Source organism: Microplitis mediator, chromosome 7 (assembly GCF_029852145.1).
Source record: "Microplitis mediator isolate UGA2020A chromosome 7, iyMicMedi2.1, whole genome shotgun sequence".
Taxonomy (NCBI): Eukaryota; Metazoa; Arthropoda; class Insecta; order Hymenoptera; family Braconidae; genus Microplitis; species Microplitis mediator.
In genome coordinates, this window is record NC_079975.1 from 18,341,950 (window position 1) to 18,365,656 (window position 23,707).

Sequence of the window (23,707 nt, forward strand, 5' to 3'; positions counted from 1 at the left end):
GAAAATCTTCATTTTGCGTTGTATCTAACGACAACCACTACGAATCCATACCTCTGTGGGCCACACACTCCTACCATCTCAGGAAATAAACAGACTCTGGCTGAAGTGGGCTTGGAGAAGCCTGTAAGTTCCCTGTACTGGTGAACGGGTTGCTTCGGGATAAAATGGGAAGACGCAAACTCGCCTCACACATTAAAAAGGGTTCCTCGATTTGTTATCATTCAGTTGCGAACAAGCTATTAAATACTTGTTCAGTCCCTGATGAATTTTCTGCTCTTCGAGCTTTTAAACACTTTGATCTTATAAAACAAATCAAAAGTTGAATGTTGGATAAACTCGCCAAATCATGTATACAAAAAAGAATTAGTATAACAGGACTGAAGTCTACCTCATCTTTTAAGATGGTTAGTTTCTTGTCATTTCCAATGATAATTTTAATAAACACGAGAAAAAAATACTCGATTTTTTTGACACAGCCTAATATATACACGGAAAGAATTTTTGTATGAATATTGCCAGGTCGTGCGCGCGTGTAAGCATGTGTGTGTGTGTGTGTGTGTGTGTGTGTGTGTGTGTGTGTGTGTGTGTGTGTGTGTGTGTGTGTGTGTGTGTGTGTGTGTGTGTGTGTGTGTGTGTGTGTGTGTGTGTGTGTGTGTGTGTGTGTGTGTGTGAAATTAATCACTTCCACAGTTAAACAAATTACACGTAGACAAGCTTCAGACTGTAACACTGATATTTAAATTTTTTAATTGCTGCAGGAGTGTTTTGAATAAGTTAATTCATTAAAGAGATATCGTGCTACAAAATCTTATTTTTGCTAAAAATTTTTACATAACCTTGTTAAGCTCATAAGAACTTTATTCAATTCTTTTTATTTATCATCCTTTATCTTGTGGATCATCAATATTAAACATGAAATAAAATTTTTCATTGTTTCAAACCGTTTTTATACTTTATCCGCTATATATACATATACACTACTAACAGAAATTAAGGAATATAAAAAAAATTCCAATTTTTTAAGCGATTTTCAACATTCTGTAACTCGGAAGAAAATTGTCGTACAGCAAAAACAAAAAAAGCAAATTGTAGCTTCAAGTTTCTAATTTTCAGATCTGGCTTCCAAAATTTTTTATCATGCACGGTTCCGGAGTAATTTTAAGAAAACCACTGCAAAAAACAATTTCCAAATTTTTGCTCGTCTCAAAAAAAGTCTATGGGCTTCAATAAATTTTTTCTGATAATCTCACGAAAATTTTTGTTTTCAATTTACAATGCAAAAAAATCTTTGAGGCGAGTAAAAATTTTTGCACAAAAAAATCCTTTTTTCTGTGTACTATCCTTGTTGCACTTGCGAAGTAAATGGAAACTTTGTCCACGTTTTTCTTATAAAAATAACGCATCGAGCCTAGTCCTCAATTTTGCGTTAAGAGGTTTTGTTTGAATGAAAACCTTGGACAAAAAATTAATATAGACCCTCCCTAAGTTATGAAACTTCAAAAAATAATTCGTTTTCATTTTATACATATTAGGGTGATTCATTTCCGCAAAAGTTTTTTTTTTAAGTCCTCAAGCAAAATCTCAATCTACATCGAAAAAACAAAAATTCTCACCAAATATGAGCTCTTAATTCCAATGATAACTACTTGCTATTTGGTTTCAAAGATTTCCCATTTAAAATACACGTAAATTAAATTACTTTCTTTTAACTTTCTAATTGACGTTTATTGGCTTGCAGAACATAAACCAATGAAAGTATATCAAAAATGTTAATAGAAATTTTATAGGAAATTTTATTCCTTTCGAAAAAAGTCCTATGAGTCAAGTCGCTAAAGTCCATAGTTTCCGAGTTATAATCATTTTAATAATTTGAAAAATAATATATCAATTATAATTTTTTTTTTTATATTATATTTTTCAAATGATTAAAATGATTACAACTCGGAAACTATGGACTTTAGCGAGTTGACTCATAGGACTTTTTTTAAAGGGAATAAAATTTCCTATAAAATTTCTATTAACATTTTTGATGTACTTTCATTGGTTTATGTTCTGCAAGCCAATAAACGTCAATTTCATAGAAAAATGAGTTCCGCAACGGACACAGGTGAAACAGCTGGAATTACAGCTAAGTAACTATGGGCACTTTTGAAGAACACCAAATGCCCTACGATTTGCAACCAAAACCGCCTTGATATCATGAAACGCAGCTGAGTATTAGAAAGTTAAAAAAAAGTAATTTAATTTACGTGTATTTTAAATGGGAAATCTTTGAAATCAAATGGCAAGTACTTAGCATTGGAATTAAGAGCTCATATTTGGTGAGAATTTTTTTTTTTTTCGATGTAGATTGAGATTTTGCTTGAGGACTTGAAAAAAAAAACTTTTGTGGAAATGAATTACCCTAATACATATATACAACGACCTTATGTCGCATTGTATCACTTCGTTATAAATTTTCGTTCAATAAATTTTTTTATCAAAAAATAAAGTTGCTTTGAATATTCATCAATACGGAATCATCAGAAAATTTAAATAAGCTCTGAGAGTTAACAAGTGTTCTCTATTTTTTTCTAGCCCGTGGAAACGTCGGACACCGAAAGAGGGACAATGGGGACTACTTAAAATATAGTGAATAATTAATCCAGCACTTAAATTGGTAGCAGACTTTTTTCCATTTCTAGAGCATCTAGAAATGACTCAAGTACTCTCAACCTGAGACGAATTCACCCTCTCGCCCTTCCCAATTTCACCATAAAGTTATACAGTATATTTAAGCGAGTCGAAAAAAAATTCTCCATGTCAGTATACCCGTCAATATATAGTAGGGAAAACAAATATGATTATTGTATGTGATATCGATTTATACATATAGTGACTTCGTCAGCAAACGTTGGAAGACACTCATGGGAATTATTTAGGAAACAAATGGATCGAGCTCCCCTACATGTCCTTGTCACAAAACTTGACGTAAAAAAAATAGGAAAAAAAAATTATAAAGGTGTTATCATTTGATGTCTTGATTTCGACGAAACTTTCTACTTTTTTTTTTTCTATATTTTTTTTTGTTGACTTTTTTCTCAATTATATATATATATATATAATTAATTTCAAGAATACTATTCTAAATTATGTCAGAAATCAAATTAAGTCAGATATAAACATAAACGTGATGGAAATAATGATGTGAAAATAATTAATTTGGTCAAAATCTCGTAAAGTGAAGAAAAAAAACGTTCGAATGTTTATTAAAAGTCAGATTGCTTACCCTGATTAAAAAAAATGATTAAAAAGTATTTAAAATGATTTGTTTTTTAATCATTTTAAATACTTTTTAATCCTTCAAATCATTTCTAATCCTGTCTCTTATGGACATTTAACGTGTGAAATCATTTTTAATCAGGGTAGTGGAGTTTTATTTTTTTTTTGCCAAACATTTAGTAAAGTTTTGTTTTTTCATGAAAAAATATATCAGAAAAGTATTTATTTTATTTAAAGTTGCCAAAAAATTTAACAAGTATTAAAAAATATAAAATATAAAATTTTAATCAACTATACTTTCTCATTTGTTTTTAAGAATTTACATATTAATACATTAACTTTTATAAAAAGTATTTTACACATTTAACTCGTAATTATATATAAAGTCAAATAATTAAAAAAAATATATATGTATAAATATATACCTCACAAATATTTGTGTATAACACTTATGGAAAATCAATAAATACCAATAATGAATATATGTCGAGGTTATTGCACAAGGGATTATAATAAAAGTCTAATAAATATACAAGACGTGTGGATTTGAAATCACCTGTATAAATGTGAGAAAATAGAGGAAGAAATAAATTTACCGCCGTAGTAGGATGGAAGAGTCATTTACTGCGCCCGAGTGTACTTTTCCGCTACCTTAACAAGTTCTTTTCCATCATTCTTTATCCTTTCTAATTTTTTCTGTAACAATTCTTTTACTTCCATAAAATAAAAGCATACATAATTAAATTTGTTACTCAACTACTATAGATATAAAAAAAAAAAAATTCCATAACGATCAAAATAAACAATGATAAAATGTAATTTGACAACACCAAGGCCCAGTTTTTTAATAAGAAATCTAAGTTAAAATTTAAATTCATATATTTTCAAGTATATCTACTATAAAGTATATGTCAAATTACTAATCACAGATTTGAACCACACGCACGAGTAAAAATATATACTTAAGTCAAGCATCGAATTCAAATTTAAGGAATTTGTCTATCATTAAAAATAATTTTTTTTTGAGAGACTAAAAGAATAAAACGAATAATTTTATAATTTCTTGGACTATTTACTGCTACAAAAAACATCAAACTGCTCAGGTAAGCAGATCGATAATATTTGATTTAGTAAAACATCGAAGTTTTAAAATTATATGTAAGTAATAAAAGATTACTTTTTGTGATGGATGTGTTATTATTATAACTCATCATCCAAAAACGTTTTATATTATATTCGAAGATTTTACAATGGAAAATAAAATAAATAAAAAAGCGTTATATAATTAAAACTATAATTGTTACACACTTAAAATCATTGTATATAATTGTATTTAATTATACTATATAAAACAACACTAATATGTTTTCGCTAATGTAAGCAATGATTAAATTCTTTATAAAAAAAAATTTTTTTTTTAAATGTTAATTTTTAAAATATGTAATAAAATATTTAAAAATAATGAAAAATTTTATTAACAAAAATGTTTCAAAGGATGAAAAAAGTTTGACTGTTGAAAAAATTATAGTAAATTTAGTATATTGAAAAAAAAAATGTTATTATTGTGTGATCATATTTATCAACTCAAAGTTTATAATCTTCTTTGTTCATTTTAATAAAAATTTATATGTTGTATCTGTGAAATAAAGTATAAAATTTAAAAAATCAACGTTTTACTGGTTAATCGAAGGTGTTTTATTTTTATCTCTTATGCACATTTCATTTTCTCTCTGAAATTAAAGCTGTACATCAAATATTTATAACAAATAATTCACAACGCATGTAAGCCTAATAGAATGATAATGACAACTGCAGTTACTTGCTAGAAAGCAGTGCAAAACTTCTATAAATTGTTTATTTAGAATTTGAATGATTACATTAATAAATTTTCTTATATCTTTGTCTCCATAAATTTATAAAATGCAATCGATATAGAAGAAAAGTAAAAATATACTTAGATTATCAAATGAAGTAATGTTAAAGAAAATAAATTATAGAAATGAATTCATTTCAGATATGAGAATGTCAAAAAATAATACGTATTAAATTCTATAGTATACGTGTAGACTAAGTTTTGAGTTTTTATATTTAAATGATTATCAATGAAAATCCAATTGTTAATGACATAAAATAAAGAATGAAATGGTTCGATAATACAAACTGAAGTTTTTTTTTCTGTAATTCATTAACTTGACTTTATTTTTTCGAACGTGACTTTGATTTAAGAGCACCAATTGCTGGATAGTTATCATCATCAACTTTTGGCGGTGAATCAGTACAATGATCGGTGAAAACTTCAGATAATGATATAGGATAGCGAAGTGGTTGTTGCTAAGAAAAAAAAAAAAAAATATTTATAAATTAAAAATAATACATGATCAAATTACAACGTAAGATTAATTTACTTTTCCCCTTGAATTAGACGCTGATACACTAGCCGAAGGAACAATAATTGAAGTTTTCTCTTCCTCAATCTCACTATAATCAATAATTGTTAAAGCACGTCCTTGTTTTTTACGTTCTTCGTTCTCTTGTCGAGTCCGTGAACTAACTTGTTGACGATGAGATTCACTAACCTAATTAATATAAATGTAATCGCATTAAATATGAATTAATATTAATAATATAAATAAATAATGAAATATTTATACCCCAGTACTAGATTTAAGTGTGCTGGCTTTATCTTCCTTTATACGCATTGAATGCATACTAGCCGTCAGTGATTCATCATCATTATTATTAGGGCAGTGTTTTCCATTAATCATTTTAATCCTTAATAATGGACAACAATAATCACAGAATGTGAACGCCCATTGAGTTACAATAGATTGACTGCAATATCGTCCACTTCCCACTTGACTATGATACTAGGATATAAAAAAAAATAAATAAATAAATAAAAGCAAAAAAAGATGTTAAATTCAAATAAAAGAAAATGAATATTTCAATTTATATATTCATTACTCGCTATACTCACTGCACATTCAATATTAGGTGTCCAAACGAAGGCGTCTTTCTCTAGCTCTGCTTCTGCTAAAGAAGCACGGTTACCTGACTCTGGAAATTCTTCATTTAAACGCAACATCAATGTACCAAATAAATATTCCAAAGAAAATAAATCAAAGGTTTCTCTAGAAGTATCTAGCACATGAAAGCACATGAAAATTCATTAATTATTATTTTATAAAAAATTTTTTTCAATACTATTGTAAATTTTAATAAAGCAAATATTTACCAGCAGCTGCTGTCATACGCTCAAAAAGACAAGGAACAACAGTTTTCATTTTTCTTGATGTATATAAAGGTGGAAGTTTTTTTATTGATCTATCTCCAGAAGAGATAAAGTCAAAAAATTTATTATATAAATCTTTATAATCACTTGTTTCCCCTTGATTACAAGCAGTAATTTTGTGAGTAGCTTCACTATGTTCAAGATTTTCCCTAGTATATCCTGTCTCGACTACAATTTTAATGATCTCTTGATAACATCTTTTAATACCATCACTCAAAGAAAATTCAATCACGGAGAATTCTGCGGGAATGTAGTCAACAACATTGTTACGATCTGTTTTAGTATAATACCAGTTGACATGTATAAAATAAAATGACATATGATCAAGTTCTGAAAACATATAGGTATAAATAGCATAGAAAAAAAAAACAATGTCAATCAAAAATATTATGATTTTCAGTAAAGTTACTACATACGGTTAAAATTATATGCTTGATCGATATTACAATCAATGTATTCTTTCATCATTATTTCATACTTTTGTTGTTCAATTTGTTGTTTTTCAAGCAACTTTACTGATTCTCCAAGACCTGTACGTTTTTCTGCAGCACCTGCTTTGTCTTTCTTTGCTTTATCATTATACTTTTTTTTTTCTTCAACCGACAATGCCTACACAAAAAATCACTGTTCACTTATTTATTTGATTTAAATTTAACAAAAAAATGGCATTAAAAGTGTGGTTGTGAAAAAAATAATAATTTATCAGTAGTAATAAAAAACAACTAATTAATAAGTACTAAAAATGTATAAGTAATTTTAATTTTAAAAAAATTCCTTTGCGTTTTTATTTTTAATTTATTTATATTCAGATGATATAACTAAAAAAGTAATGGTGGTTTATAATATTTTTTGTTAGAATAGTAATTCCTTTGTTCCTTACCTTCCATTCTTGATCACACTTAGGATTATCTTGAATTTCTCTCAAATCGTTGAATTTATTTCCTTTTTTTTCCTCTCTTCTTTTAAAATCCAACATAAAATAATAGAACCCATTTCTTTGTGTTTTTTTTGGCATTTTTGTTAGAAAAAATTACTTATTAATAACAAAGAAAAATTTAACGAACTTATACCGGCACTGACGACGTAATCATCAACGTAACTGTGAGCTTCCAGGATCAAATTCAACTGTGTTTATGCGTTACATTTGCATTCAATCTCACGCGTTAGCTGAGTTACAATTTCGGGTATTACGCTTTCTTCATTTTTAACCAATCAAATATTTGAGTTTTGCTTCAATCATCGTTTCTATTGGTTCATAAATTTTGCTCTGTCTTACTCACAAAACTCAAATAACCGTAGAGACTGAATACTCTCTATCACACAACAATGACACATGTATTCACTTATACCAACAAGAGTGAAAAACAACAATCCGAATCGTAAACAAAGAACTCACTGTTTTCGAAGAAATCGTTCATATAATATACAATAATACGTAATGTTTATTTATTATAATATATTCTCTATACTTCGAAAAATAAAGAGAATACTCATGTAATAATTAAAAATAATAAAATAAATTTATAAATACAAAGAAATAACCCTATGTACTAAAAAATAATTATGAAAAAGTTGAAATAATTAACAAAAATAAAATATATATAATAATAATATGAGGTTTTAAAATTATCCACATTTTATTTCCTTTTCCCTTGCCAAATGACAAATTACCTACAAATGATAAAAAAATAAGATGTTAATTTGAAGCATTTTAGTGCATATTGCCCCTGATAGCCATGTATTTATAAAGAAACAAAACTATGTCAAAAATATATATAATAATCGTAATGATAAGGCCAGGGTAATTTCTTAAAAACGGTCTCCGATAGTTGAAGATAAGTTGGCGTCGATCTATTGCCGTAATTTGTCGTCAAGTTGAGAGCAATAAGTTGACGCGAACTTTCTGTGTCAACTTGGCGATAAGTGGCGGTGGTAGATAGACGCCAATTTTCTGGGAAAGTTGCAGCCAAATTGTAACCAACAATTACAAAGCGTCTAGTTGTCGTCAAATTGATTATAACTAACTGAAACCAACTTTTTGTCGAGAATTACCTAGAAACCAGAGTTTCAGCTCAGAAATTGAAATAAAACTTTTGACATCCCGATGACGTACAGAATATATAAAAAATTTCAGTTCAACTTTTTGGCTCTCATATACCCTAATAGCCACTTTAGTTTGAAATTGACAGTAATTTGACATTGAAAGTGCCTGAAATTTGCTGCCCTGATTTGCAGACAACTTAACAGCAAAAGCTGTAAAGAAAAATTTGTGGTTAATTTTTGCTCAATTTAGAGGTAACTTACCCTGATAGCCAGAGTTTTTGATCAGAAAGTTGGTGTACACGCGAGTTGCGACCAACTTGACGATAAGTTGTCGACAACTTTCAGCTTGTGCAACTGTTGACTACAAGTTGCTCAGAAACTTGTAGACTACTACTTGTAGTCAACAGTTACACGAGCTGAAAATTGTCGACACGTTTCTCGGAAATTTGTCGTCAACTTATTAAAGTGCTAACTTTTCGGCCAACTTGGCGACAGGCTGCGGCAGTAGATTGTCGCCAGGTTGCCGCCAACTTGGCTATCAGGGTACATAAAATTGACATGAAATCTATTGACCGCCCGAACGGCAGTATAGATATTTTATAATCTCATTTACTCTTGATATAATTCAATATATCAAAGTATATGTTGAATTTTTATTCAAAAATTTGTAACAATTTATGAAAAAAATACTTAGACATTTATATATATAATTTAATAATTATTTTATTTATTAATGTATAAAAGTTATATTTAATTAAAATCCGACAGAGAAAAAAAATAAAAATATAAAACGTTATATCAAAAACTTTTTAAAAAATGTTTTGAACTATATATTAAATTATACTAGTACAAAATGATTAATTTTTAAAAATAATATATTCCTGATAATTGATCTACAATATTTTCACTTAGATATTAATGTTTTTTTATAAAAAATAACTTGCAAAGAGAAGAAATTTATTGATCCGTAGAAGTTTCAGCCTCTTCAGAGTCATTATATAAATCTTGTAATTCATTAAAAATTTTGCTTGAAATAGATCGCCTTAAGCTTTTATTTCTTGCAGGTGTGTCATCTCCAAAATTTATATTACGTCGGAATCCAGTAGCATCTGGGGTCTCTAAAAATGTCATACTAGCTTTCATTGCCATATATTCACGGAGTGGTCGTGCACTTTTTGATTTAAAAATAAATTGTTCATTTTTTGGTGTTGCAGATGCTGAAGATGTTGTTTTCGAAGTTGAATGTACAATATCCAGTTCATTTTCTAGTGAAATAAAACTATCACTTTTCCTTGGTGTTAATTTGGCAGCGATTCGAGCAGACCGTCGGCGTTCTTCAGTGCTTGTTAAAGATTTTTTTCTTTTTTTTTCATTTAATGTATTATTGTTATAATTATTGTTATTTTCTTCTTTAATTTCAGATAGTGAAGAAGTAACAGTAATTAATGGAATTTGTGGAGATGAAGGTATGTAAGAAATGTTTGTTGATTCGTCCACTTTTTTTTGGGATTCATCAGAGGTAATTGATAATGTCTTAAAAATTTTTTGTACAAAGTCAATCAATAAAGATTGTTGTTCTTTAACTATTCGCAAATCATCTTTAACTATTTGTAAATCATGTTCTATTTTTTCAAGTCTATTATTTTTAAATGAATCCAAGTTGGTTTTTTCATTAAAATCATTTAATTTTGGACTTCTATTATTCAATAACGGTTGAACAATAATATTATCAGGTGGAATATTTTCCTTGTCAACGATTGAAGCTTCAAGATCATCAATTAATCTATTCTCAATATCATTATCATCATCATTCTCACCTCTGACAATCTCACAATCATTTATAGTTTTATTTTTTTCTATAGTAGAACTTTTTGAATAAATACTTTTAATAACAGTTGCTCTTTCGTGACGTTGTGGTGGTGATAAATTAATTACTTCTGACAAGCGTTCTTCAACAACAGTAGGTATTGCTGATATACTATCATCAAGAACTTTTTGCTTATGCTTTTTAACTATAAAATTTGGCTGTGGTAACATACTTTGTCTTGTCTTAGCTTGATGCAATGGTCTTGTATTCTTTTTATTCACTATAATATTATTTTTAGAAACAGATGCTGAATTTTTACTTTCAATTGATGATTGTGATGATGAACTTTTTGCAGGAGAAGGTGATTTTTCATAAAGAGCACGGCGAACTGTTTTTTTTGGAACAGCAAATAATTTTGTTCTCCTTGATGGGCGATCTAACAAAAAAAATTATTAATGCTATAGAATAATTGACTATGAAATATTATATCATTTATAATTAACTTACCAACACTTGATGAACATGCTTTAGAGGAAGATAGTAATAAATCTTTGATCCGTACAGGCTCCATCCTTGGCTTGTCTACATTTATAATAGATTAATAAATAGTAATTATACAAGATGTGAATATTTATTCAAAAGTATTAATTTAATAACTTACGTAATTTTTTATCAGAACTTTTAGAAACATTTATATATTCTGATAGCCGGATAGGCTGATGAACTGAAAAAATAATTTAATAATTCTAATTAATAAAATTCTTTTCACTAATATTTTTCGGTTGTTGTATATGAATTATGTACCTGATTTATGAGTCGTCATTGTCAATATTTTTATGGTAATTAAAACTTAATAAAAACTATATGATTATGATTTATAATTTTTCTGTTTACTATTTGTTGTGTTTTTGTATTCAGTTACATGACGCCATATGCAATAATGTAAAATTTGAAATGAACGAACAAATATCGATTAAGGAAAAATCGATTGTTTCGATCTCTCGAAGTGCTGACCTCTATAAGATGACAATAATAATTTACCGCTACTTTTTAAAATTCTAACTTGACAATTGACATTGTCAACATAACCAACATTCATAATTAACATTAAATAACTCTGTTATTTATTTTAATATCAATTTATGAACCAACGACTCTTAAGTTAAGAATATTTGAATAGTTTTGAATATAAAGTAGCAATTAAACTTGTTAACGAAAAAATTCATTTAATAATAAAGATGTGTGGGATATTCTGTTATATTTATCATCCAAATCAAAATGACGATAAGGTATTATTGTTTATTTATTATAGTAATTTAAATCATGATGTAAATTTTTTACTTTTAGTGGAATTTAATAAAAGACGACATATCAAAGCGTGGACCAGATAGCTTAAATCTTTATTGCCATGTATTGAATGAACAATTGATAGGTAAATTTGCGGCTGGTGTTTTATGGATGCAAGGTCCTGAACCAAAAGTTCAACCATGTGTTGATGATGAGGGCAACATACTTCTTTGGAATGGAGATATTTTTTCTGGACCTTTAGTATGTACAATAATTCAAATATTTGATTATAATATCATTTATTATATTAAATTTTACTTATTTATTATTATTGATTTTTTTTTTTTTTTTTTCAGAAAAGTGAAAATGAAAGTGATACATTTACTCTTTTAACGCATTTAAAATTAAGTAAAAATATTTTAGAAACGATAAGTTTAATTGAAGGTCCTTTTAGTTTAATATATTATCAAAAATCAACTAATTTATTATACTTTGGAAGAGATTTTATCGGACGTCATAGCCTTTTAATAAAAATAGTAAAAAATAAATTTGTTATGCTAACTTCTGTAGCTAATAATAATATAGATGGTATCATAGAATTACCTGCGTGCGGAATATTTGTCATAGATTGTAATAATTCTAATTTTGAATTATCTTGTTATCCATGGTATAAATCAAATCAATATTTCTTAACAGTTTTAAACAATTTAAATTGTTCATTAAATGTTAAAGTTAAAGAATCAATTCTATCTTCAAAATTAATTGAAAATGTAGAACCAATTCCTGAAGATTTGTCTCTCTTGCAAGATATTTCGGACACTACAAATATTAAAAAAACAATGTCAGAGCTTTTAAAAAATCCTGATATCTATGAACGGGTTGTCAAACTTTGGAAGCTTTTGAAAAAATCAATAGAAATACGAATAAAATTAAAACCTGAATATTGTAAAAATTGTATAAAAAAATATTTAGTAGATAAAGTAAATAAAAAATGTAGTCATACTAAAATTGGTATACTATTCTCTGGAGGATTAGATTCGACAATTTTAGCTGCGATAGCAGACGAATATGTACCTGCTAATGAAAGTATTGATTTAATTAATGTGGCTTTTGAAAAAAAATGTAATTCGATTGGAGAAAAAAATAATAAATCGAATAATGTCATTTCAATATTTGATGTACCTGATAGAAAAACCGGTCGACAAGCATTAAATGAATTACAAAAACTTTTTCCTCTTAGAACTTGGAATTTTATAGAAATTAATGTTTCACGTAAAGAATTAGAAGACTGTTGTAAAGAAATAATTTGTCATTTAATTTATCCTCTTAAAACAATATTGGATGAAAGCTTGGGGTGTGCTGTGTGGTTTGCCAGCCGTGGTGTTGGCTTATTATCTGGTTGTAAACCATATGAATCTTCATGTAGAATATTACTTCTTGGAATGGGTGCGGATGAACTTTTTGGAGGATACACTAGACATCGAACAATTCTTCGTCGTCATGGTTGGAAAGCATTGGGTGAAGAATTAAATATAGAATTGTTCAGAATATCAGAAAGAAATTTAGGTCGAGATGATCGTGTTATCTCTAATCATGGACGACAATCACGTTTACCTTATCTTGATGAAAATGTGATACAATATGTTAAAAATCTCAAGCCTTGGGAACGTTGTTATCCAACTGAAAAAATGCCACCTGGACTAGGTGATAAATTATTACTACGTCTTTTAGCATTTAAAATTGGATTACAGGAGACTGCAAGTTTTCCTAAAAGAGCTTTTCAATTTGGTTCGAAAATTGCAAATAGTAAACAAAATGCAAATGACATTTCAAATTGGTTACGATAAACAAAATATTCATCGATGAGAATTTTAACTTTTAACTTTTATAATTTGTATTTTTTATTTAGACTAATTATAAATTTATAAAATAAATAATATATGTTTTCGATACATTATTATAAATACATATGTTATTGAATTATGTTTTTATATTTATAAATAAACTAAGTATTTATAAAATTATTATTTTTATTTTAATCGATACAAATTGAATAAACACATAAAAATTGATAAAATATAATATAAAGCAGAAAGAAGATAAGGATTAAATGACCTTTGAATTTTATGATGAATGAAAAGAATGAAATGTATATAATTAAAGTTAAAGTAAAGTGCATTGTGAAATAATTTTAAATCATATTTTGATTTATTAATGTTTAATTAAATTTTCTGTGACATCGTATACGCATATGCAAATATAGCCTCGCGTATAATTAAATTTGTAAAAACCTACTAATTCAGTTGAGCATCTAAAACGATAATGGACGCACCGTTTTTATCGTTGATTTCTCAAGCTGAGAATCCAGTTGATAATTTATTTTTAAAAGAAAAATCTAATATAAATTCAAATACTAAAATAAAAGATTTTTTTATAAATACTTGGCCAAAAGGATTAGAACAAGAATTTAATCAATTATTAACTCGTGATGCTATAGAATTTTTAGTAGATCTTGTTGGCAAGTTTGAAAATTGTATTGAAGATCTTTATAATCGTAGATTACAACGAAAGTGTCAACAACAAAATAATCCTCAAAAAACTTTGAAATTTTTAAGATTAAATACTAATGATTGGAAAGTTGCACCAGTAAATGGTAGATTAAGTAATCGACGTTTGGATTTAGGTGATGTAAGCCCAAGTAACTTGGAACATTTTACTGCTGCATTGAAGTGTACTGATATTCAAGGGATTCAAGTTGATTTTGATGATGGTCATTGCCCTACGTGGTTCAATCAAATATACGGTCTTCATAATGTTTATAAAGCAACCCATAATCTTTTGTCTGGGATTCCTGACATCTCCCAAACACCTATTTTAATGTTAAGACCTCGAGCTTGGAATATGATTGAAAATAATTGCAGTATAAATGGAAAATGTATACCTGGTCCACTGTTTGATTATAGTTTATTAATTTTTCATAATGGCCGAAAACTTCAACAATCAAATAGCGGACCATGTTTTTATCTTTCAAAACTTGAAAATTACCACGAAGCTAAACTTTGGAACGATATATTTTCTTGGAGTGAAATAAAACTTGGACTTCCTTATGGTTCGATTAAAGCTTGTGTACTTATTGAAAATATTTATGCTTGTTTTGAAATGGAAAGAATTTTGTATGAATTAAAAGATCATTCTCTTGGTCTTAATTGTGGTATATGGGATTACGCTGCATCAATTATTTCTAAATTTGCAAATGATAAGTTATTTGTTCTTCCTGATAGAAATAAATATGTTAATATGAATCAACGTTTTCTAAAAAAATATTTACAATTAGTTATAAAAATTTGTCATAAAAGGGGTATTCATGCAACAGGTGGTATGGTAGCAAAATTATTGCCAAAGATCGAAACTGAAGATTATAAATATTTTATTAACAGCGTGCTCGAGTCTAAATTGATGGAAATTCAAGAAGGAATCGATGGTTTTTTAATCTATGACATGTCTCTAATTCCTTTGATCAAAAATCTGTGGAAAAAATGTAATAAATTAAATATAAATAATCAAATAAATTGTCCAGGTAGCCTGAAGGAGATAACTGAAAAAGATTTATTGACTTTTCCTAAGGGTGGTGTAACCATAGAAGGATTGAAACATAATATTTGTGTTTCTATTTTATTTATATATAATTGGCTTAATGGTAAAGGACATTTCATTCTTCGAGGATCAGTAGAGGACTCCGCTACAGCTGAAATATCAAGATCACAAATCTGGCAATGGATACGCCATGCTGAAAAGTTAGAAAATTATGACAATATATTTGTTACTAAAAAAATGATTAAATATTTTGCTAAGGAAATTCTTGATGATCTCTTAATAAAGTCTGAAACAAATCACGGTATGAAAAAAAAACTTTTAACCGCAACAGATTTATTTTTTGATTTAATTAGTTCTCGTGAATTTCCTGATTTCATTACAACATATTTGTATAATACATATCCATTCAGGAAATTGCACTCACGCTTATAATTAGAAATTTTTTTTACTAATCAATGTTACATTTTTAATGATTAAAATATATCATTTATATGAATCGAAAAAAAAAAAAAAAAAAAAAAAAAAAATATGTCTATAAAACTTATTGTTAGATTTTTACATGTATTGAAAAAATATAAAATTTTTTTAAACAATAAAAATAATATTCAAGTTATTTTATTTCTTTTATGCAATAATAGAAGAAAATACCTATTTATTAAATTATTTAAGTTGTTTAAGATTTTCTTTAGTAATAAGAAAGTGAAAACAGAAGAACAATCAATTATATTAAGTATAAAATATTTATTAACTGAATGTCGGACGTTTAAAAATAAATTAATAAATAAAAATCACAATTCCGTATGTTCCCACGTAGATTCTAATGTACGATCTATGTCACTAAACCACTGGTCATATACTTCAGTAGGATTGATCATCCAAAATTTATGGAATGACACTGGTTCTTGAGATGCAAGATAATTTTTCGCGTAATCTAAAGGTCGTGCCTAAAAAAAAAAAAATTATGAATCATTAACAAAAATTTTGCAGTTTGCAAACTGTCTAAATTTAGCTTTCTACATTGAAATTTAATTATTCTCTAAAGTTTAAGATATATTTATTAATTAAAAAAAGTTTTTTTTTTATCATACCTGATGAAATAAAGGTGAGTGTATCATTTTTTCACCAATACGATTTAAGCAAATACCAAAAAGAAACATATCATCAGGTGTAGATGCTTTCGGACATTTACAACTTTGAGTATTTATTATTTTTTCAACAAGAGGTGATGACAACGCTAAACCTGCACCACTAGTTAAGTAATCATATCCAATATTTTGAACAACACGATATCCGTAACGCTCCCCAATTGAAATAGGCTCTTTTGGATTATAGCAACTTAAAAGCCGCGACAGTCGTGCAATGCTAGTGTATAAAATAACTCATATTATTTAAAAGCAATAATTATAATAAATAAATTTAATTACCTTAAAATTGTATCATCATCAGTAACTATCAACCAATTGAATCCTTTTTTTTTTAATAATTTATTTGCGTGCTTCAAAATAGCATAAGTTTTTTCACAATGTCCCTCTTTAGTATCAGGTACCACAATCATATTTGGAAGACTTCTATCTATTATTGAACAAATTTTTACAAGTTAAACATTAATTAAAGGATAATAGATCAATTTACCTTCTACATTACTGTAAAGTCCGAAATTCTTCACATGATTCAACCAAGTCTTCAGTATAATAGGAACTCTATCGTTATGATTTTTATCGTACGTTTTAACTGCTACATAAATTTCATCTTGCGATACAGAATTGGTCTACAATTGGCGTAAATTATTATTTATTGTTAAAAATAAATATTAATAACATTTATTAACTGACACAAGGGTGAAATCCCTTTGGATAAGTAGCACAATTTTCCATAAAGAAAATACAGAATTCTGGTGAATGAGTCAACCGAGTGCCTTTACCATTATTGTAAATATAAGTGGAAAATTCATAAGGTGCATCAATCGAAAAATCTATATCAGGCAGTCCTTCTGTGTAGATTCTATTATTAAGATTATGGAGAAGGCTATTAGTCATGGCAAAACCAGAAGCTATATTTGGATATTTGAATTTTTTTGTATGATCAGCAAAATGATGGATTATCGTAGGTTCCTCATCATACAGAACATGACTGATCCAGTGATTCTGTAGAAAAAATAAATTCATTAATTAATTAAAATTATTTGTATGAATTATTTAAAAAGGCCTCCAATAGTTTTTACTTACATCAGAAACATTGAAGTTAGACAATACATTTAAAAGAATCGGTAGTTTTATTGCAGTATTTTCTAAACAAAAAAAAAACCATTTGGCTTCCGGAAAACTCGATGAAAGTCTTAAAACTAATGGAAAAAATGTCCAAGATCCATTTATTTGTTCTTCATGAGTTAAAATAACTTCTGGTGGTTTCTATCAAAATATAATTAAGTTTTAAAAAATATAATTAAAAAAATCGTAGTGAAATTCACATACTTGATCTAAAGCTTCGGCGTCTTTAAAAATTTCGTTTTTTAACAATTCAGTGTGAGCAATATGATAGCCGCTTTGTTGACTTAAAATAGTTATAACAATATCTGAAAACTCTGTAATAAAAAAAAAATTAAAACTTTTTGTTAAACTTATTCTGTTCATTATATAAAATATAATTAAATTAAATTGCGTTCACCTAATGATAATGAAGAGGATATCATAAATAATAAACAAAGTGTGAGAAACATTTTAAATTTTGAATGTAAAAAACAACTTTGTATACATATATATACAGTCAACATTTTGTTTTCATACCGTACATTTACGGCTAACAACGACAAGTTTCTGGCAAGCCTTGGCTGGATAATACTTGCGTGCAAGTTAATGCAAATCTACTGCCGTCATCTGAATGTAATTTGACAAAAAAAAACTTGCCGTCAATTTAAAGTGAAACTTTCAATCAACTTAACGTCATTGCCTGACAGTAACACTCGTAGTCAAATTGAATTGAATTCAAAGTTACAGACAATTTACAGTCAACTTATAGGTAACTGCTTGCTCTCCAACACTTTCCTTTTAATTGCCTTCAGGCTATCAGGGCAATTTTTCAAGTCAAATTAGCAATAAATTGATGTAAAACTTTACCTGACAATTTACGAAAAATATTTTCTAGTCAACTTTTAAAGTGAATTTGCATTCCATTCGGGTAGTAAATTTACGTCAAATTGTATAGCAAGTTGTATATATAAATTGTCGTCAAAAACGGAAGTCCGAAGTTGACGAAAATTTGACGAAAAATTCAAAGAAACTTTTGTAAAGTAAGCTGTGCTATTAGAGGATTACTTCGTTAGTTACCTAACAAGATTTACCTTACTGACTTAATAATGTGAACCCTGGCAGACCTGATTTACCGTAAATTTACGGTAATTTTACCGTAAATCTACCGTAGAATACCGTAAAATTCGAGTAGATTTACCGTAAATTACGGTGGATTACCGTAATTTACGGTGGGTTTACCGTAATTTGGGTCTGTTAGGGAATTGTCCCTTTATTGCAAAATGTAACTTCGATACTTTTAAAGAATTTATCAGCCATACTATTTGTTTTTTTCATCTTTTCAACTGGATTTTTGTTCAAATATAACATTTCACTCTTACAGTATGAGTGTTAAACCAATTAAAATTTTTTATTTCGATGTAATATATAAGCTATTGAATGTATGTACAAATTTTAGTATTGACCAATTTTGCTTTTAAATTTGCTTGCATTTGTTGCGTTGGCTACACTTTCGTTCGGATCTCTCTTGTGGACCCATCGATATATCGATAGTTTTATCTTGAAAAAATTAGACTATCGATTATTATTTAAAATAATTATCGATAGTAGACTATCGATATTTTTGTCACTGTCGCCCATCTCTCGTTTCCTAGCTTCCTAGGAGTGAGTAAAAATCCGTCGCCATCACAGCGACGGGATCCTCTTTTCGACGTGAAATCGTCGTTATCGGCGACAAAGTGTAATAAATAATAATCAAGAGGAGGTGAAAAGACTATCATCCAAAGCGGATCATATCCGTTGTGTTTTTAAATAATTTTAAAGTTTATTTTTTGTGTCAGCATATCTGCTGTCTATTGAATATTACTTCGACGAAGGTCGTGATAATTCGTAACTCCGTAATCGAACATGGCTTATTGAAAAAATGAAGGGTTTGCAGCAAATAATTGTTTCTCCCTTTGGAGAAGAGCTTATCTCTATTTGTAATTCTACTACGTATTTAACTGACCTCAAGGTCAAATTTTACTATGGACAAAAAGTCAAGATACAACACGCCGCCCTCTGGCAACAAGGGCACTGCTACTGATTCTAAAAAAAGTCAAGGTATATATTACAACATAATGTTTGGGTATTACTTATATTTTTATTATTTATAAATATTTCGTACATCGTTATCACAATGATGGTGATTGTGTAATAATAATATTCATTTGTTTATTATTTTGTAGATGTCGCCAATGGTAAAGTCTTCCCAAAGACCTCAAAAAAACGAGAATCAACTGGAGCAAATGGTTACTCTAAAAATGAACAACCTAGAAAGTCAAGTGTGCAAAAGACAAGAAGTTTTGATAAGAGACCAAAACCTAAAGGACAATATTATGGCTGTCCAAAGGAGAATACCAAGGTTCTTTAAATTTTACGATTGTATTTCATTTGATAGACATGTATAGTATATGTATTACAATAATATTGTAATATTTAATAAATTTTGGATTATTACAGGTAGATTATAATGAAATAGCCGAGGTAGGCTCGGTTATGACCCCAGGAAGTAAAAAACAGAATTTGAATCATCTGTTAAACTTTCACTATGAACCACGTGAAAATCGCAGTAGCTATGGAAAATCGTCGAAGAATTATAATAATAGTAATCGTTGGTTACCACCTGTTCAACGACATAAATATAATAAAGAACTATATCTTCAAGCAAAGTAAGTCATTACTATAATTGGTAATACTCATTATAAATACATCAGTCGATAGACTTTTATTATTTATTTTTATAAAAAAAAAAATTTTTATTAAAATTGAAATAATACTAAACAATTTTTTTTTTTTTTCTTATAAACAAATCACATGTTAGGTGTGTATTTAAGAAAAAATTTTATCCAATAATACTAAGTTTGGTTATTATTTAAAAATAATAATAAATTTTGCAGTTGTTTACTGATTTCACTGTCATAAATTATTATATAATTTAAATTTCCATCTTAGCTTACAAATGTTAATGTCCGTAAATATGTTTTATGAAAAACTTTTTTAATTATTGATATAGATGTTTTAAATAATTCTACATTTATAGTGTCATTTTATTTTCCATTTACTAATTATTTTTTAATTTATATACATTTTCTTTGAATTATATTAAATTATTATTTTTAATTAATTTAATAATGATATAAAATAAATTTTTATTTATAGCTGTCAATTTGTGGTGAACCGCAATGGGAATTATTCGATTCATCTTATTGATCCAGACACTTTAGTGAATTGGGAGTTGATAGAACAAATCGTAAGAACTTTTTTTTATAATTAAGTAAATTAAGGTATTTTACATTTTATTTAAAAAGCACCATTTAGAGTAAATATGAAAACAAAATTTATTTTTAAAAAATTTGATTAAATATTTATTAATTAAAAAAATTTTGATCAATCAATAAAATTTTTTTGTTTTCTTAGTTAAAGTATGAATTCAAAAACTAAAAAACAAATACATTATTATAATAATAGATGGGTTTTTTTTCTTCTAGAAAGTACAAACATCAGAAAATCTCTCCTGTCCCATTTGTCTAAGCTTCCCAACAGCAGGAAGAATGACACGTTGTGGTCATGTTTATTGTTGGCCATGTATTCTTCATTATCTCTCCCTATCTGATAAATCTTGGCGCAAGTGTCCAATTTGCGACGAATCTGTACACAAATCAGATCTTAAAAGCGTTGCTCAAGTTACTCAAAATTCTATGAATGTCGGTGATACTATAAAACTGCGTTTAATGCGTCGCAAACGTGGTTCTTTACTTGCAATACCAGTTGGTGAAAATGAAACTTCAGATCCAGAGACATTTTTTTCGGTCTCACAACATTCATCAAATCAAATTTATTCTAAATTATTGCTTGCTGATTATCATGATATTTTGGAAATAATAAAATTAGATAAGTTGCAACTTGAAATCGAATTAATGGATGATCCACATTCATCTGAAAGCTGTTTCATTGAACAAGCACTTAATGAACTTGCTGTAAGAGAAGAAAATGTTTTAAAACAGGTAAACTTGTTGAAACATTTCATTTTAATAAAATTATTTTAAAAAAAATTATTTTTTAGTTGTTCCAGGGTCATAAAGAAAAAAATGTAACTGACGTAGAAAAAGTTATTGACATTGAAAAAAAAGAAATTATTGACTTGAAGGAAATTAGTGAAAATCAAGAAAAAGAACAGCTCATTGAAGATACTATCGCTTTTGAAAACACTAAAGATATAGATCAAGTTTCAAATCATTCTCAAAGTAGTCAAAACTTGTCAAAATTCTTTTACTTTTATCAAGGTATGTAATTTAATTTCTAATAAAACAATATGAAAAAAATTTGTTTATTTTCAATATTAAAAATCATATATATTTACAGCTGAAGATGGTCAGCATATATATCTTCATGCAATGAATGTTAAAATGCTGGAGTTACAATACGGCAATCTAGAGCATTGTCCTCATTTTATTGAAGGTAAACTCGTTGAAAGAGAATCTGGAAGCTTTACTGAAGATTTACGTAAACGAATGCGGTATCTATGTCATCTGCCGTTAACGTGTCCTTTTGATGTTGTGGAAATTGAATTGAAAACACCATTAATTTCATCTGAAGTACTTAATATCTTTAGTGATCAGCTTGAGGTCAGAAAAAATCGACGTAATCGCCGTGAACGTGATGAGAAAAAACGTGAAAAAAAAATAACAGCTGAAGAGAACAAACGAATGGGACGATATCCAACCCCAAATGTTCATATTGGTTCTCATAAACATTTCCCAGAATGGCATCCAGAATCACAGTCTTCAAGGTATAATTAAAATTTTTTGCACGACTCATGATGCGAAGCATCAGAGTGTGCTTTACGATTGAATATTTGTTTATATTATCATTTAAAATTTTATAGTGATATTGATATTTTGTTTTGTTTTTCAGCATAAGTATTCCATCACCACCAGAATCCATAGCAACGTCAAGTGTTGCTAGCAGCCCAATTCACAATTCATTTGAAGATGATACAATTTTAACGCAACAGTTTTCATCTGAGTCAATACAATGTGAACCAGGACCTTCGTTTGCACAGATGCTACGAAGTGAAGGTTGCAAAATTACTTCTTCCAGCACTAGGTCATCTATTGATACTCACGGACCATTAAAAAATCTAGAGATAGAAAATTTTCAACGAAAAGTTGTTGTTTCAAATGAGGATGATTATACTGATATGACAATTCAGAACCAAAGTTTAGGTGATGTTCTGGCACAAGCATTAAAACAATCAGAAATGCTTGAAACCGCAGTTGGGAATACTGAATTTGGATCACGAAAAACTAAAAAGAAAAAACGAGGAAAACCAACAGTTCTCTTTACTTCTGGAATGAATCGAAATTCATAATATATTTATTACACTGACAAATAATTTTGGGATTATTCAACCATGATGCTCTTGATTTTAATCATTCTTTTTTTCTTTTCATTTTAGATAAACCATTGGCGATTAATGATAATTTAAATAGATGTAATATTAAACACTATATTTTTGAAAAATTATTTTTTAATTTACTGTAATAATTATATGCTAAAAAAAGCATCATAATAAATTGTGCATTTTTGGTATTTGTATTGAAATATTTAAACGCAAATAATTATTAAATCAATAAATTACAATAAAAATGATTAAGCATAAAAAATATACATTTACTCTTCTTTTTATTTATAAAACGTTATTATTTAACTTACATAACCCAAAAAATAATTACTGATTTAGCATAATTTATCTAACACTTTAAATTAATGTAAGTATAAAAATAAACTATTTTTGCAAGATGATATTTATACAAATATATTTAAGAATTAATAAATTATCATTTGTTTACTTATTTTCTGAGAATGAAAATTTACTTTATATACATTCCGTATCAATTAATTAAAATATTAAATTACGGGATAGAGGTAAGCAAACGATAATAGCTACATGTATGAGTGTGAATATAGCAGACATCAGACAAACTTAAAACTATAAATAAATAGAGTAAATAATTAAATAAATAATATTTATGAAAAATGCAGTGATTGATTTCAAAATTTTTCAAATGCAAATTTTTTTTGAATTTAATTTGATCAATTATTTACTCTATTTATTAATAATTTTTAATTTGCCTG

The 23,707-nt window shown here is 27.7% G+C and overlaps 7 protein-coding genes across 8 annotated transcripts in view; 4 read left to right on the forward strand and 3 right to left on the reverse strand.

The window, feature by feature from the left end:
- Nucleotides 1–4,637, forward strand: part of LOC130671353 (G-protein coupled receptor dmsr-1-like) — a 57,398-nt gene extending 52,761 nt beyond the window's left edge. For both annotated transcript variants that reach the window (XM_057475195.1, XM_057475196.1), the window contains exon 4: nt 2,578–4,637. The gene's annotated coding sequence lies outside the window, so the exon portion shown is untranslated. The remainder of the gene's footprint in view (nt 1–2,577) is intronic.
- Nucleotides 4,638–4,932: 295 nt separating this feature from the next.
- On the reverse strand, nt 4,933–7,870 carry LOC130671352 (protein maelstrom homolog). The gene is made up of 7 exons (XM_057475193.1): nt 7,434–7,870; nt 6,970–7,162; nt 6,497–6,883; nt 6,239–6,402; nt 5,913–6,128; nt 5,667–5,837; nt 4,933–5,592 (listed from the first exon to the last, which is right to left on the reverse strand). The coding sequence occupies exons 1-7, from the start codon at nt 7,566–7,568 to the stop codon at nt 5,458–5,460; spliced, it is 1,401 nt and encodes a 466-aa protein (XP_057331176.1). The 5' UTR covers nt 7,569–7,870; the 3' UTR covers nt 4,933–5,457.
- Nucleotides 7,871–9,360: 1,490 nt separating this feature from the next.
- Nucleotides 9,361–11,341, reverse strand: LOC130671334 (putative uncharacterized protein DDB_G0267840). Its single transcript, XM_057475164.1, has 4 exons — nt 11,208–11,341; nt 11,065–11,127; nt 10,911–10,985; nt 9,361–10,839 (listed from the first exon to the last, which is right to left on the reverse strand). The coding sequence occupies exons 1-4, from the start codon at nt 11,224–11,226 to the stop codon at nt 9,554–9,556; spliced, it is 1,443 nt and encodes a 480-aa protein (XP_057331147.1). The 5' UTR covers nt 11,227–11,341; the 3' UTR covers nt 9,361–9,553.
- Nucleotides 11,342–11,449: 108 nt separating this feature from the next.
- On the forward strand, nt 11,450–13,642 carry LOC130671333 (asparagine synthetase domain-containing protein CG17486). Its single transcript, XM_057475162.1, has 3 exons — nt 11,450–11,692; nt 11,751–11,951; nt 12,047–13,642. The coding sequence occupies exons 1-3, from the start codon at nt 11,642–11,644 to the stop codon at nt 13,535–13,537; spliced, it is 1,743 nt and encodes a 580-aa protein (XP_057331145.1). The 5' UTR covers nt 11,450–11,641; the 3' UTR covers nt 13,538–13,642.
- Nucleotides 13,643–13,832: 190 nt separating this feature from the next.
- On the forward strand, nt 13,833–15,564 carry LOC130671951 (malate synthase-like). The gene is made up of 4 exons (XM_057476101.1): nt 13,833–13,839; nt 14,116–15,171; nt 15,268–15,484; nt 15,543–15,564. The coding sequence occupies exons 1-4, from the start codon at nt 13,833–13,835 to the stop codon at nt 15,562–15,564; spliced, it is 1,302 nt and encodes a 433-aa protein (XP_057332084.1).
- Nucleotides 15,565–15,826: 262 nt separating this feature from the next.
- On the reverse strand, nt 15,827–18,166 carry LOC130671894 (beta-1,3-glucosyltransferase). Its single transcript, XM_057476013.1, has 8 exons — nt 17,949–18,166; nt 17,756–17,865; nt 17,510–17,692; nt 17,117–17,428; nt 16,917–17,052; nt 16,709–16,856; nt 16,373–16,646; nt 15,827–16,228 (listed from the first exon to the last, which is right to left on the reverse strand). The coding sequence occupies exons 1-8, from the start codon at nt 18,052–18,054 to the stop codon at nt 16,073–16,075; spliced, it is 1,425 nt and encodes a 474-aa protein (XP_057331996.1). The 5' UTR covers nt 18,055–18,166; the 3' UTR covers nt 15,827–16,072.
- A 997-nt stretch (nt 18,167–19,163) lies between these two features.
- LOC130671893 (RING finger protein 10) lies at nt 19,164–23,235 on the forward strand. The gene is made up of 8 exons (XM_057476012.1): nt 19,164–19,630; nt 19,756–19,931; nt 20,030–20,238; nt 20,729–20,819; nt 21,058–21,573; nt 21,633–21,852; nt 21,932–22,358; nt 22,484–23,235. The coding sequence occupies exons 1-8, from the start codon at nt 19,555–19,557 to the stop codon at nt 22,938–22,940; spliced, it is 2,172 nt and encodes a 723-aa protein (XP_057331995.1). The 5' UTR covers nt 19,164–19,554; the 3' UTR covers nt 22,941–23,235.
- Nucleotides 23,236–23,707: the final 472 nt, after the last annotated feature.

Coding starts and splice junctions, on each gene's coding strand:
- LOC130671334 (XM_057475164.1), bottom strand. Junction 10,986..11,064: donor AAGTTCTGATAAAAAATTAC/GTAAGTTATTAA, acceptor TTATAAATGTAG/ACAAGCCAAGGATGGAGCCT. Junction 10,840..10,910: donor AGCATGTTCATCAAGTGTTG/GTAAGTTAATTA, acceptor TTTTTTTGTTAG/ATCGCCCATCAAGGAGAACA.
- LOC130671333 (XM_057475162.1), top strand. CDS start 11,642: ATGTGTGGGATATTCTGTTATATTTATCATCCAAATCAAAATGACGAT. Junction 11,693..11,750: donor CAAATCAAAATGACGATAAG/GTATTATTGTTT, acceptor TTTTACTTTTAG/TGGAATTTAATAAAAGACGA. Junction 11,952..12,046: donor ATATTTTTTCTGGACCTTTA/GTATGTACAATA, acceptor TTTTTTTTTCAG/AAAAGTGAAAATGAAAGTGA.
- LOC130671894 (XM_057476013.1), bottom strand. CDS start 18,054: ATGTTGACTGTATATATATGTATACAAAGTTGTTTTTTACATTCAAAA. Junction 17,866..17,948: donor ATCCTCTTCATTATCATTAG/GTGAACGCAATT, acceptor TTTTTATTACAG/AGTTTTCAGATATTGTTATA. Junction 17,429..17,509: donor CTAACTTCAATGTTTCTGAT/GTAAGTAAAAAC, acceptor TTTTTTCTACAG/AATCACTGGATCAGTCATGT.
- LOC130671893 (XM_057476012.1), top strand. CDS start 19,555: ATGGACAAAAAGTCAAGATACAACACGCCGCCCTCTGGCAACAAGGGC. Junction 19,631..19,755: donor TGATTCTAAAAAAAGTCAAG/GTATATATTACA, acceptor ATTATTTTGTAG/ATGTCGCCAATGGTAAAGTC. Junction 21,853..21,931: donor ATTCTTTTACTTTTATCAAG/GTATGTAATTTA, acceptor ATATATTTACAG/CTGAAGATGGTCAGCATATA.
- LOC130671951 (XM_057476101.1), top strand. Junction 15,172..15,267: donor AATTCAAGAAGGAATCGATG/GTTTTTTAATCT, acceptor TAAATTGTCCAG/GTAGCCTGAAGGAGATAACT. Junction 15,485..15,542: donor TGGATACGCCATGCTGAAAA/GTTAGAAAATTA, acceptor TATTTTGCTAAG/GAAATTCTTGATGATCTCTT.
- LOC130671352 (XM_057475193.1), bottom strand. CDS start 7,568: ATGCCAAAAAAAACACAAAGAAATGGGTTCTATTATTTTATGTTGGAT. Junction 6,884..6,969: donor TCAAGCATATAATTTTAACC/GTATGTAGTAAC, acceptor ATATGTTTTCAG/AACTTGATCATATGTCATTT. Junction 6,129..6,238: donor CACCTAATATTGAATGTGCA/GTGAGTATAGCG, acceptor TTTATATCCTAG/TATCATAGTCAAGTGGGAAG.